This window comes from Acomys minous (assembly GCF_964271855.1).
Source record: "Acomys minous genome assembly, chromosome: 1".
In the NCBI taxonomy this organism is placed as follows: Eukaryota; Metazoa; Chordata; class Mammalia; order Rodentia; family Muridae; genus Acomys; species Acomys minous.
The window spans coordinates 174,437,552-174,452,080 of NC_140483.1; the positions used below are offsets into that span (position 1 = coordinate 174,437,552).

Genomic DNA, 14,529 nt, shown 5'->3' on the forward strand with positions numbered 1-14,529 from the left:
CACTGGGCCTGACAAAGTTACAATAAACTTCCTCTCAACTCTATCTTCAGTCAAGTCTTACAGTTCTGCTTAAACCCCAAAGGTTCTTCCAATGCATCCATCCACATAGATGAATCTCAAAAGCATCAGGTCAAATTGAAACACCACACTTACAAATTATATGCTGCGTGATCTACATATGTATCACATTCTGAAAAAGGCTAAACTACAGGGGTGAGAAAAGTGTCAATAGTACCAATGATGGGGGTGGTTATTTTCTTCATCACAATGGAGTATGCTCTCCATCTCAGTTATCATAGTGGTTTACAGGACATATTCATACCCAACTACATCATCAAAGTGTGTCAGTATAACTGCATATAAACTATACTTTAATCGCAAAGAGATTTAGAGAAAAGCCTACTCCCTGCTGCCTACAAAGCATAAGCTCCATGGCACTGCATGGCGTTGCCATGTTGCCCTATACACTTCAACATGATCTTTTAAATGTCCTATGTGCTTTGTGTAGAAGGTTTTCAGCCTTGTATACTTGTTCTACATGGCTTTTCTGAGTTCATTCCTCTAGATGTCTCCTTCCCCCTCCCACCTCCTATTCTCGGGCTAGGTAGAGATCCTTCCTAGACTTTTATAGTACCTTGTATTTTCCCTCATCTTTATGCTTACATTCATAGAAATCAATTGCATATATTCTAGACAAAAGGTATAATGCATAGATATCATATTGAATCAGTCAATTGAAATGCAAAGTATTTGAAAAAGGACTATTATATAAAATATATTATATCTTATATATTGCAATATGTTACATATTGTATATAACATACATGGAAAAGGCTTCATACTATGGAAACTATCAGTGACATTACATGACTGTAAAAATACAAAGGATGAAATAATAAAAGTTGGTGCAATCCAAACATAAGAGTAAAATAAGCATCAGGGCATAGAAAGATACCTAGTGAGCAGTAATTCAATCAAGTATCCTTGCTTTAAAAATAAACAACACATCTTAATTCTTAGAACATATATATGTATATGTGTGTATATATATACATATATGAATATGCACATGTATGTGGCAAACAATCAGCAAATCCATGCAAGGATAAACGTTTCATACTAGCAGGATTTGCCTGTCTTCTTCATCAGTATACATCAGCACTTACAACAAGAGCACCTCCTTAGCGCAATAAATATAGGTAGCCCTCATTCAGCCTCGTAATACAAGACCACAGTCACTGTACACTGAAACCATGCACAAATAGCTGAGTAACAAACAGGAATTTTAAAAATTGTTTTATGACCTTTAAAAGTTTATTGTTGTTGTTGTTATTGTTGTTGTTACCAGGCATAGGAGATCTTGAGTGTAATCTAATACCCAGGAGAATCCTGAGTTCAAGGAAAGCCTAGATTAAATAGTGATCCCTTTCCTTCAAAGAAAAAAAAATTAGAACATAAAAGTTTCCTTACAATAAGTTTTAGATGTATAGGAAAATTGAAAAGAAAAATCAGCCATTTTCTTAGTCCATTGTCAGACATCAGACTCTAAGAGTTAAGGTGTGTTGTTTATTTTAAAGACTAGAATGCTGGATTGGCCGGTCTCACCAGGTCTCTTTTCTATGCACTGATGCAGTCCCTGCTCTAAGTCTGGACTGGACCAACGTTCATGATTTCATCCTTGGTGTTTCTACATCCATGTAACACCGCTGAGAGTTTGTTCCCTTAGCATGAAGCCTTTCCCATCATTTTCCCTCTCTCAAAACCCCACACACCTTTTGACATTGGCAGCCTCCCAATTTACAATAAATTAGATGTCCCTCCCTCGGTTTTCCCAGCTGCATGTAGTTTCTACAACAGCGAGAGGCTTGATGTTCCCTTGGTTGGCTCTATTGTTCCAGAATCCTGTTTGTAATTAGTTCAGATCTTGTGTTCAGTGTGAACACTTTCCATTTCTTTGCTTCATGTTGAGCTTTGCTGACAGATTTCAAGTTATCACTTTTTTTGAACTGTCACATGAATTTATCAAAGACAAGCAGACAACACAACTACATTCCTGTCTGTCACAAACCAAATGATAGAAAGCACTGATGGTACTAGTGTAGTGACTCATAACTCATTAATATAATAACTAAACTTTGGACTATATCGATGGGAAACTGATGTTAACTTAATTAACCATGGCAAGTAAAACATGTAAAGGGAGAAATTCATACATTTAATAAGTAGTTTTTAAAATGACTGAACTGAATCATCACATACTTAAGGCACAGAACTTGATTATCTTCCTACATCTTATAGTATCAGAGAAGCAGGGAGGTCCCTGAAGACTCAATTCCATCAAGATGTGACCTATCCTATTATTCCAACTCTGATACCAGAAACAAAGTTATGTGCTAATAGTATGTTTCTATGACATTCATTATACAAGATCAACAGTATCTTTGCATTGGTTGAATGGACCAAGAGACAATAATATTAAACAGTAATTTTTGATATTCAACTAGATACCATCATACAACTATATACGTACAGTGCAACTGACACTACTCTTTAATGTGTTCATTAAACTACCAACAAAGAAAATGCCATTATAATCACCGCTGTATGTATAAGAAAATACCAGAGCATAAAGAAGTCAGAGCTCATCCACAAATATGCAAACAATAACAAATAAAGCCAGAACTGGAAACTCAAAAGGCAACTTAACAGATCAAAGTCTTCAAAATGCTATTTCTCTATGCCTCCTGCACAAGATAAACACTGATACCCAAGTGCTGAACAGATCTCAGTCAGTATAACTCAGTATCATAGGCAGTTTGCTGTACTGGGGCATCATGTACTGCACACAGTGGTCCATGGAGTTAGGGAAAACATTCCCAGATGATAGGAGGGGCGGAGTAGGGGGGGCGGAATCAAAGTCTATTGTTTTATTCTCGTGAGTACTGACATAAATGCAAGAAGAGAACCAACTAATAAAGTTCACTTTATAAGAATAGTGAATGTCCTGTGTTTATCATAAATGTGTAAGGAGAGTGCTGTAACAATGTATGGAGCATCAACAAACCCCGCTGACATTTTCAATACCTCCGACCCTGAAATTTAATCACATTGCTTGCAGAGGGCTGATTTCACAAGAATTCCATAAGGAGCAGGAGCGTGAGGGCCTAATAAGGATGTATGATACAGGAGCAAAGGGATTAGTTAACCAAAATAAGTGGATTCCTCTCTAAATATAATCCGCTCATAAGGACATTTAGAACATTTGTATCTCATTAGGGGTATTAAGTGAGAAAAGATTCTCAGTACCAAACAATCCTAATTATAATTCATCTTAGGAAATAAAGTCAGTTTTCTTAACTGAAATGAAAAATAAATGGCAAGAAACATCTTTAATATAATAACAGAACTGTCAACAAACTCAGACATCAAAACAAACCTAAGAGGCTAAAGGAACACTAGCAACACAGACTAACTGCTTAAAGAATGGCAACGTTTTTCATGTTTATGAAAACTTTACACGCTGCCTTCTCTCTGTCACCTACAACAATCCAATGCAGAAGCAGCCTTACAATAAGCAAAGAAACTCAGTCTGGAAGCAGCAGAAAGGTAGCAGGTTACTACATCACATTCTTCATGAAGGTGACACAAACGGTGAAAACAAGATGGTTGATAAGGTGACTTCACTCATCAGTGGGTTCCCATTTGGGGAAAACTCCATCTATTTCTCCATCCCATCCACCCCCACCCCCACCCCCAAAAAAAGAAAGAAAGAAAGAAAGAAAGTACTTGCCAACCATATCTTGCAACAGAAAATTCTACTGAAATGGAGTGCATTGTGTGACTTATTGTTGCTGTTGCCATTGTTGTTAGAAGCTCAAGGACAATTTTAATAAAGTTGAAAAGAAAAACCCCAAAGCAGGTAAGCTGCAAATCTCAGGTGCTGCGGGAGAAGTGAACAGAGAAAGGAAAAAGAAAGGCCATGCAGGTTGAGTTAAGCCAACATGGAAGTCAACGACATGGCAGAAAACAGCTATAAGGCAGACAGGAACACTTCAAAGAAAGTGAGGAGGCCCAAAGCATATTTACCTCTGGCCTGAGCACATTTAGCTCTACAGACAGAAGAATACATATACTTCCTGTGTGTGTGTGTCAGAACTCAAAGTGGCAGGCCGACCCAGGAGAAGCTTCTGCACTGGGAGTGGGGATTCTGGGGAGGGAATTTACAGATAGTAAAACAGCAAGCAAGAGGTGTCACCCAATGCTGGGCATCAATCACAGGTTCTGCCTCTCTTCCTCTACCCTCAGAAGGGAGGGCTGTCTAATTGTCTTTCTGAGCTCCACAGGCATATTGCAAGCAGTTGTTGTTGTTGTTGTTGTTGTTGTTGTTGTTGTTATTGTTACTATTATTATTATTATTATTATTATTATTATTATTATTATTATTATTTGAAATTCAGATGAAAGTAATCACTACCCTCTTCTGGCAGAGTCCCTCTCACAGAACACTGAGGGAACTTAGTCCCACACCTAATCACAAGGCTGCTCATCTCTAGACAGTGCAGTTGTCATAACTAAAATGATGAGGTGTCTCTCACTCCTCCTTGTCCGCATCAAGGACTTTCATGTTTCTAGTCTACAGCATGCCACCGGGAAGGGGAAGCATGCATACTCATCAAGGCTTTTATGCTAGAAGGGGTTGCTCTGCAGAAGGAAGCAAAAATCGACAGTACCATCAGTATCCAGCAGTGGCTAGGAAAATACTCAACCATTAAATAAACAGGAACCCCAGAGGGCAGTGAACTATTTTTCCTACTAGAAGACTCAAAAGCAGCTTTTGAAAAACAGAATTTTCTCAACCAACAAAACGAATCAGCACAACAGCCTATGCTATCATTAGCTTTACACTTTCCGGCATGACCCCTCCTCCTCACTTCAGGGAGTGAGGGTTGAGGGGAGAACGCAGAGATTTAGACCAGTCAATTAATCTTGTATTTATTTTCCTTTCGGCAAGTTTTCCTTTGCTTGAAAAGTAGTGTCGAGCCCTGTTCTCATCTCCATCTGTCCCAATCCCCACCTGTTCCCTGTCCACCTGTAAAGTCTCCTCTATTTTCCCCTCCCAGGGCGCTCCATGTACACTGCCTCCGCAAGCCCTCCCTGTTGCTTAGATTCCCTGGGCCTGTGAACTATAGTGTGATTATCCTCAACAGCTAACATCCACCTGTAAGTGAGTCCATTTCATGTTTGTCTTGCTGTGTTGTCTCACTCAGGATGATATTTTTTGTAGTTTCATCCATTTACCTGCAGATTTCATGCTGTCATTTTTTTAAAAGCTGAATAATACTACATTGTGTAAATGTGTATATATGTATGTGTGTGTGTGTATACATATATCCTTTATCTATTCTTCAGTTGAGGGACATCTAGGTTGTTTCCAGTTTCCGGCTGTTATGAATAAAGCAACTATGAACATATTTAGTAAGTGTCCTTACAGTAGGATGGATTGTCTATTGGGTCTATGCTTGTGGTATAACTGGGTCTGGAAGTATATCAATTCCCAATTTTCTGAGAAACCATCATATTAGCATCCAAAGTGGCTGTACAAATTTGCACTCCCACCAGCAATGGAGGAGTGTTCCCCCTGATCCACATCCTCGCCAGCATGAGCTGTCACTTGTGTTATTGATCTCAGCCATTCTGATAGGTGTACGATGGAATACCAAAGTAGCTTTGATTTGCATTTCCCTGATGGCTAAGGATGTTGAAATTTCTTTAAGCGTTTCTCAGCCATTTGAGATTCCTCTATTGGGAATTCTCAGTTTAGAACTGTACCCCTGGATTATTGGGTTTGTTGGTGCATAGTTTCTTGAGTTCTTTACATATTTTAGATATTAGCATTCTATGAGATGTGGGGTTGGGTGGGAGATGGTAGGAAAGAGTACGGGAGAGGAAACTGGAATGGGGGGCATTTGGAGAATGATGTACAAACCTATTACAGTATAAACTTCTGTAACCTTTGAGGGTGACCAGAACTCATACTCATGAAGGACACAGAGCCATCTTCTGGAACCAGGCAAGGCTTCCATAATAGGACTAGGACACCAACCCCGCCACATAACCTTTGACCTGCAACCTGTCCTGACTGTAAGGCATGCCTGCGTGGCTCAGAGCTTGTGAAAGTAAACAAATAATGTCTAGTCTAACTTGAGGCCTACACCAGGAGGCAGCCCATGCTCAACATTGTCTGGATGCCCAGGAACCTGAATCCTGATAGCCCAGAGACCTAGGGTAGAACCAAACACAAGCGGCAAAATAAAAAATTAAAAAAAATAAAAAGTCAATGAAATGATTCCTAATGATATTCTGCTATACTCATAGATTGGTGACTAGCTCAATCACCATCAGAGATGCTTTCTCAGGCATCTGATGGGAGGAGATGGAAAGACCCACAGCCAAACATTAGGCAGAGTTCAGGGAACCAATCAAAAGGAGGGGTTGGGGACACCAGGAGAACATGACCCACAGAATCAAGTAAGCAGGGTTCATAGGGGCTCACCGAGACTGAAGGGACAATCATGGAACCTGCCTGGGTCCAACGCTAGGTGCATATATGTTATGAATGTTTAGCTCAGGGTTTTTGTGGGACTCCTAACAGTGGGAGTGAGGGTATCTCTGACTCTTTTGCCTGATCCTGGGACCCTTTTTCTCATACTGGATTGCCTTTTCCAGCCTTGAGATGAGGGTTTGTGCCTAGTTTTGTTGCATCTCATTAGGCCATGTTCAGTGGATATCCTTGGGAGGTTTGCTCTTTTCTGAAGGGAAAGAGGAGCAATGGATCTGGGGGAAGACAGGATGGAGGGGGAGAAAGTGGGAAAAGTGGAGGGAGAGGAGGCTGCAGTCCAGATGTATTGTATGAGAGAAGAATAAATAAAAATAAAAATGGGGGGAAAGCAAAGTAGTGTCAAGGTCAATTTAGGTGACAGAAGACGCAGAGGCATACATACATGCATGCACATATACAAACATATGGCAAGTATGTCTTTTGTGTCTTATCTACATGTTTATGATGATTGTGGTCGTTTGAATGAGTGATTCTCCTAGGCTCAGGTATTTGACTGCTTGGTCTCCATTTGGTGAAAATGTTTAGGATGGATGGAGGTGTGGCCTTGCTGTAGAAGACGTGTCACTGGGCGTAGGTTCCAAGACTTCACAAGTCCACACCATTACCAATTAGTTCTCACTCTGCCCCACACTTGTGGATGAGCTATAAGCTCCAGTGCCATGCTTGCCTGCCTGATGCCATACTCCCTACCATGTTGGTCATGGACTCTAATCCTCTAGAACCAAGAACCTGAAGTTAAATGCTTTTATTTTATAAGCTGCTTTGGTCATGGCATTTTAGCACAGCAATAGAAAAGTAACTAAGACAATGAGGAAAACCTAAAAGCCCTGAAAAACAGAGTGAACAAAGCTTCTGGGTATAATAGCTACCCTCCTTGTGTCTGCGCCTTACACACAGCATTCACCCTCAGCATGGAATCAAGCATGAATATAAGTTAATGACATCTTTCTTACGTTTAAACTAAACCAGAGCCATACCTCTGCAGAACACAATCGTCTTTTCTTCCTGCGCCCTTTAACTTGCCCTTTCCACTGCAGCATCTGAATCTGGCAATAAACACCACCACTTCTGGCATTAAAATATGATCAAGCATAATTCAGGATCCATCTCAGGGAAAATCCGAAGACTTGACCCACTTGTCAGTCCCACCACTGTCCAGACCCACCTTCAACCTCCCTGAGGCCTTTAACTGACCCAAGAAAGAGCCAATGTTCTATAAAGTCCCCAGAAAGAGCGGTGCTAAAATGCAGAGTGATTATTACTGACATCATCACCATTGACAGAATACTTTCTCACTTTTGTAGGGTGCAGACTCCAAGGCAACGTAAGTGGAAAAAAAATAGCAAAAGAAGTGGGAAAGCTCTAGAGAAGAGAGAAAAAGAGGGTTCCACATTTGGCAGAATTTTCTCTGTTCCAGAGATGCTTGATCTGCTTATCTTTACAGAGAAAAAACAAACAAATAAGTATTAATCCTGGCCTTTCAGAAAACACTCCTGACATAACTGCAATATCAGAAACACTGGGGACTATGATCCATCTGATGACAATTACAGGAATCCTGGAAAGGGAGAGAATGGTCAGGGAAGGCCAGACAACTATACAACTCTAACCTTCCCCTCAGTTCCAGAGCCTTCTCCACGCCATGCATGCCTCTGCTTCTAAGCGGAATGTGGGAGTGCTGCTCTCCACATCCCCAGGCGATGCTAGGAGAGGCACAACTCTGCTACCAAGACCGGCATAATTTGGGTGCTTTCATTCTGTCATCCTTTGCAGAAAGACACTTCCTGATAGTCACGGGTTTCACTCCCAAGGGCCTGAGATTTATAGGAGCCCAGAGTCCCACAGTAAAGCCATGATTTACAATGTTAACTACAGAAAATGTTAGTATCACATAGAAACAAAAACGTTCCAAGTTCCTTTAATGCTATGACTTGATCCTTGTGAAATATAGAGAAAGAAGTTGAGGTAAAGGTTGAGGTCAGAAAAAAATAATAGAGCAAATCACTTCAAGATCAGGAATCTTGCAAAGTGGATGGTACCTCCCCTTTAAAATGTGTGTGTTTTATTTTACTTTATTTTATCTATATATGGATGTTTTGCCTGCACACATGTGTGTGTGTGCACCACATGATTGCCTGTTAGGGACCCTGGAACCAGGGTTACAGATGGTTGTGAGCCACCATGGGTGCCGCAGACCAAACCCCAGACTGACCCTCCTCAAGAGCAGGAAGTGTCCTTCACTGCTGAACCATCTCCAGCCCCAACTTTTTTACAACTAAAGTTTAGGAGAACAATATACTCCAGCCCAAAGCTTTTCGGTAAAGCAAACAGATAAAATACCAAAAGTATTCCTCCACAGGCTGGTGTTCCTTCTACTTTGCCACATTGGCAATGCGTCTCTAAGTATACCCAACAGAAATGAAACCAAACAAACAGTGTCACAGCTGATTCAACTAATTCTTAATAAATGCTTTTTTAATCAATAATATTCTCTTGTCATTTAAAATTCCACAAAACTGAGATCTTTTAAGGAACCTCATTCTAGCACCATTTATAATTGAATCCTTCCAACTTAAAGTCTTATGCTAACCACGCTGAGTGTTTGGACATCTGAGATAGTATACCTTCAAGTTAGACGTTTAAGAAAACATCAGATTATGGTGGATGTCTCCACAATGAAGTCATGATTCCACAGGATGTCTACTGTTACAAAAGAACAGACTTGTAGAATCACATGTGACAAATGTTTATGTATCAGAAATCTAACTAACTCATAAATAAACAAAATTTAAAAATCTAATATTAGAACTTATAGTACCAATCCAATATCCATTGTCTGCCTTTCTTGTTCTCCATGGATGTCACACATTGTTATGCACTCTTTTCATACAGTCTGAAGTACATGCCCACCCTGGCAGGCTGCCATAGTAAATACCACTTTTGGGCTATCACAAAGATTGATGCTCTCAGTTCAGCCCATCTGAGGGCTGGCAAGAAACCACAGACTCTGTATCAAGAAGTTAGAATTCAACAGTATGACACACAACAAAGAACTGGTGGTTATAGAAACAACGCATGACAGGAATAATAGAGGTAAACAATATACAGGTGCTCATAATCTATTACGATTTCTAACTTTAATATAGATGTTAAGACTTAATCCACTCTACGTCTCTTTAGACAGTAACTATTATTCTCGTGAAGTAATAATCAACTTGAAGCTAGGAAACTAGTTCAAGTCCGTTCCCTTCTCCTGTATGATGGGATGGGCAGCACTAAGAGCACATTATGTTAAATGAGCAATCCTGTCCTTTACATTCTATGACCATTTGAAAACACGCGTGTGCCCCTCCGGCCTCTAGAGAAACCTGCATCACCTCATACTCACATCACTGAGCTTCATGATGGACTCACAATCTTTCCAAGAAGGCAAAAGAGTCAAGTAGTAATAACTAATCTTGTTTTGTTTTAAAGTAAATTTCCATGGTTCTTCTGAAGAGGACAATATCCTCTAGTCCACAGCTAGGTGAATGTTTAGGAACTGTGTCACAAAAGTCAGAAAAGGCAAATCTTTATAAAGTCCAGAATGGAGCTCAATTGCAAATGCTTACCAACCATGTGCAAGGCTGTGAGTTCAGCATCTCTCTCTCTCTCCCTCTCTCCTCTCCCCTCCTCTCCTCCTCCTCCTCCTCCTCCCCTCCCCTCCCCTTCCTTTCTCTTCTCTTCTCTCTCTCTCTCTCTCTCTCTCTCTCTCTCTCTCTCTCTCTCTCTCTCTCTCTCACACACACACACACACACACCAAAGCAAAATAAACCCAAACAAACAAACAAACAAAAACAAATAAGCAAACAGAAAGCTTGAGTCCAAAGTTGAGAAAGGTCTGTTACCCTACTGAAAAGTCTTGAGAAACTGTGATTTCTTGGCATCCCAGAAAGCAGGCTGACCTGAACACATCTCTTTATAATGGCCCAAACAAAGGTCCCAGTCCTAGTCTACAAGGATGGGCAATGAAAATCCATGCCAAGCCTCAGAAAGGAAGCTGGACTATCCCACTGAGGAGACAACTGCCTCCACAAGGAGAGTATGGGCAGCCCACAGGGAGGAAGAGGTCCAGCTCCTGATTTTCATCTGGCCTTGCTCCCATGTATCAAGTTAATGTTTTAGCTCAGTGAAAGTAATTACCAGCCAGGCTCTGCAATCCATCAATTCACCCTGGGCATTCCTGCTGATTCTGTCATTGGTCTCTAGGACCCAAGAATCTCTTTTGTTGATCTGTAAGTGCAAAGGAAAGGTTGGTTGTTACTAGTTTCTTTCTATTCTAAATTTCTGCCAAGTAATTAGAATAGAAAATGAACTGTTTTCTAGGTTTTTTTTTAATGGAAGCTATGGGGGTTAGTCATTGCCTTTAACAAAAATAAGATTAAAACCATACATCTTTGATGGCCCCCTCTCCAAGTAGAATGGACAAATGTAATTTGACTCTGGACTGTGAACTCAGGGACTTGATCCAAATCACCTTCATTCCAATTTAGGCCATTTGGTAAGAATAATGTAGTAAGTAAGTGAACATACATAAATTTACAAAGGGTGTTCTTATATCCTCACACTGCCCCAAAGGAAAAGGTTCTTGCTATCCTAATCTTACAGCCAATGATTAGGGCGTTCAGAGGGTAAAGGAACTAACCTCAAGATCACACATCAGTGCTTAAAAAAAAATGGTTCTTATGACTCAAACACCCTTTTAAGTATTTTTCCAAGTAACTGTAATATAGAACAGTTTAAATAAATACTAACTGGGAGTTGTATCTCAAACTGATAACGAAGGGTTGAAAGTCATCTTTAATTGTCAATAACACAGTAGGCACTATTTATTTTGCACACTCCACTAAACTACAGAGATGACAAAGGTATTCTAAAATTCCCCCTCAATGCTTCCTACCATGTAAGTCCATTTCCTTTGCACAAGTACACTGATGAGCAACATAAAGTAAATATGATAAATTATGTATACACATACATGTATTAGAAGACCTATGTCATAATAATGACAAAAATGGTGAGCTACGATACTTTGGCTTGAAATAACTACTGCCTTTGGTGATCAGAAACTCTGTGGATACAGGACCTGTGGGTACACAGACTACCAATCCGAACATCAAGTGGCTTTGGCAGCTAGCTATTCTCACATTTTAGTTGACAATGGACCACGTGTGAGCCATGGCCCCTTAGATTGCCATGAGGCTGAATTAAAAAAAATTTTTTTTAATGAACATATAGTTGAAAGCATAGAAAAGAAAAACTGAAATACAAGAAAACGAAGGTTTTCATTGGTGGAGTGAAATATGGTAAATTCTCTGCTTACAAATAAATCTGTGATTTTAAAAAAAGAATAAAGAAACCAGAGGAAGTACTACAGACATATTTCTGAAAAGAATCCTCAGGCATGTCCTGTGAAGGACCCAAGAGAAGATGCTACAACAGGTGGCAGCTCCATCTTATCACTGCCACAGACTTCCCAGAATGACAAGATGTGATCCTGGCACTGTTTAAACTTAGGCTTATGTATGTTTGCATATACTTTTTTTAAAAAACAGAAATGATTTCTAAAGAAAAATTTCTTAAAACAGTCAGGTAGCCTTATACTTTTGTACACCTGTATAATGTGCCCATATATTAAGCTAAGATTGATAATTTTTAAAATAAGTTTCATAAAATCCAAAAACATAGTAGCTTGATTAGTTACTAAAGAAAGAACTTTTAATAACTTCAGTGTACACTAAGTGTTTATAATGTCTACAGTAGTTTGCTATGATGTCTTAGGCTCTCACAGTCACACATTATTCACTCACCAACACATCCACAGCTTGAGGCATATAAGCTCCAGTCATAACAAGTGTCCCTGATACATGCACCACTTTTCAGCATTTGTACTGTATCCTTACTGTATCTTTTCTATGTTCAGCTATATTTTGATGTAAAATATCTATTATGGCTGCCTACAATATGCAGAACAGTAATAAGCTGCATTTTCTTATTCTTAGGAGCAAGATGACATATCACACAACCCTAATGGGCAGCCCACACCACCTAGGACTGTGTAGGATGGTCACTAGTGTCCACTTTAACTCTCCTGCTATGTTCCCATTGTTCAGTGACACGCGAGAGCACAGACAGCAACATCCCTCTGTTTGTCACTGAATAAAACCAAGGCTCCAAGATTTACAACTAGAACGAGCAACATATGGACTCCTTTGCTGTATAAAAATTAACTTCAGCATGCATATATATATACATATATACATATATATATGTATACACACACATTACAACTCTCTCTATAATTATAGGTAAACTGGCATGTGTGTGGTAAAATAAAGAACAAAAGTTAGTTTTAAGCTCAGAGATGATAGCTGATGGATTAGTCTTTCCTCCTAGTTGGTTTCCTCCCTCTCACTGAGAGATTATTTGAAACACTTCCCTTCCCACAGAAAAAGGGAAGATTACAATTATCTTTGATGGGCAGTAATAAGAAGGGTAACACCAACTAGAAAAAGTTTAATTGCATTGTACTTATGGCATCAGCTCAAATTTCTTAGCTAAAGAAATGAGGCAAACTGTACGATAAATGTATTAAACTTCTCTGGAAAAACAGGAAAGGACACAATCTAACTTATACAAATGTGACACCCACAAGACAAGAATAAACAATAATATATAGCGAGTAAAAAGAGGTACTCCCTGTTGGAATTTGTTTGGTTCTTAAAAAACATTTTTTACTTTCTATTTTGGCACTGAAACTACAAACTCTAGTTATTTTTATCAATTAGAAAGAAGCATAGTTCACCCAAAAAATAATCTGTGGGGGGCGAGGTAAAAATTCCTATTTTCTTCTCAAAATTACTGCCAAAGAAGATAGAGCAAACACTACCTAAGTATAGTATGTCTTTTTTTTTTTTTTTTTTGCACAGCTATACAGCTAAGGAACACAGCCCCAGTGCTCTGTAACATGAAATGAATAGCTCATAAGTAAGGTCAAGTGCAGAGTGATCTGCTTTTCACATTTAAAAGCAGAACTGAGCAGAACCAGTGACCTGCACTGCTCAGAGCCATTGGAACAGAAACGTGTATGGCAGCAGTTTCACTGACCAGTCTGGCCGAGATACCTGTTTAAAACCTGTTTAGAAAAAGTGTGTTTTGTCCTACTTACCACTGAGTAAACACAAGTTTTTAAGTGATTTTCAGTGCAGCAGACCTGGAATTTTACTCCCCACAGCCTAGTGATTTTAAATGCCCTGTGACCTTCTTAACTGCTGCCAACAGCAACATCTGGTACCGGCACAGAGAACATAGATTCTAAAAGGTTCTTTAGAACCCTTTTGTTTTCATCTGTGTGTCTAAGCTGTTTTTTCCTTTCCTTTTTAATACAGCAAAAAAAAAAAAAGTAGGATTATTAGTAGAGTAAGAAACTATTTTATCAGGCGGCTGTGTTTTACAAGTAAAAAGAAAAAATAATTATCTGAAATTGAGTTGTTGCTCATTTCTTCATGTTGCTGAAGACTTTATAAACAGGGATCTTCAATTTGATTAAGCTCCTAGGTAGAATCATCCCCTATAAATATATGGCCATGAAGAAAAGTTGCCGAAGCCCAAAGCATAGCCTCTACACACTTGACACTTTGTTGATATTTCTTCTTCCTTCTGCATTTTCTAATGTGAGGATTTTATGACCACATCCCTCAAAGACTATAACAAAAAAAAATCATGCTACTGTGGATTATTATGACATATACTGTTTTCCAAAGCTATATCTTAACAAACTGTATTAGAAATCTCAAAAAAGAATCCAAAATATTAATTAAACTAAAATACTTTATTTTGAAAGTTTAAAATGACTTTTCAAAAGTAAATT

The 14,529-nt window shown here is 39.2% G+C and overlaps 1 protein-coding gene across 7 annotated transcripts in view; it reads right to left on the reverse strand.

The window, feature by feature from the left end:
- Positions 1 to 14,529, reverse strand: part of BNC2 (basonuclin zinc finger protein 2) — a 414,736-nt gene that overhangs the window by 337,091 nt on the left and 63,116 nt on the right. For 5 of the 7 annotated variants that reach the window (XM_084787363.1, XM_084787366.1, XM_084787362.1 and 2 more), the window contains exon 2: positions 10,803 to 10,892. The exons of the other annotated variants lie outside the window; for them this stretch is intronic. In XM_084787363.1, the coding sequence (XP_084643489.1) occupies positions 10,803 to 10,892 (90 nt within the window). The remainder of the gene's footprint in view (positions 1 to 10,802; positions 10,893 to 14,529) is intronic. 7 annotated transcript variants of the gene reach the window in all.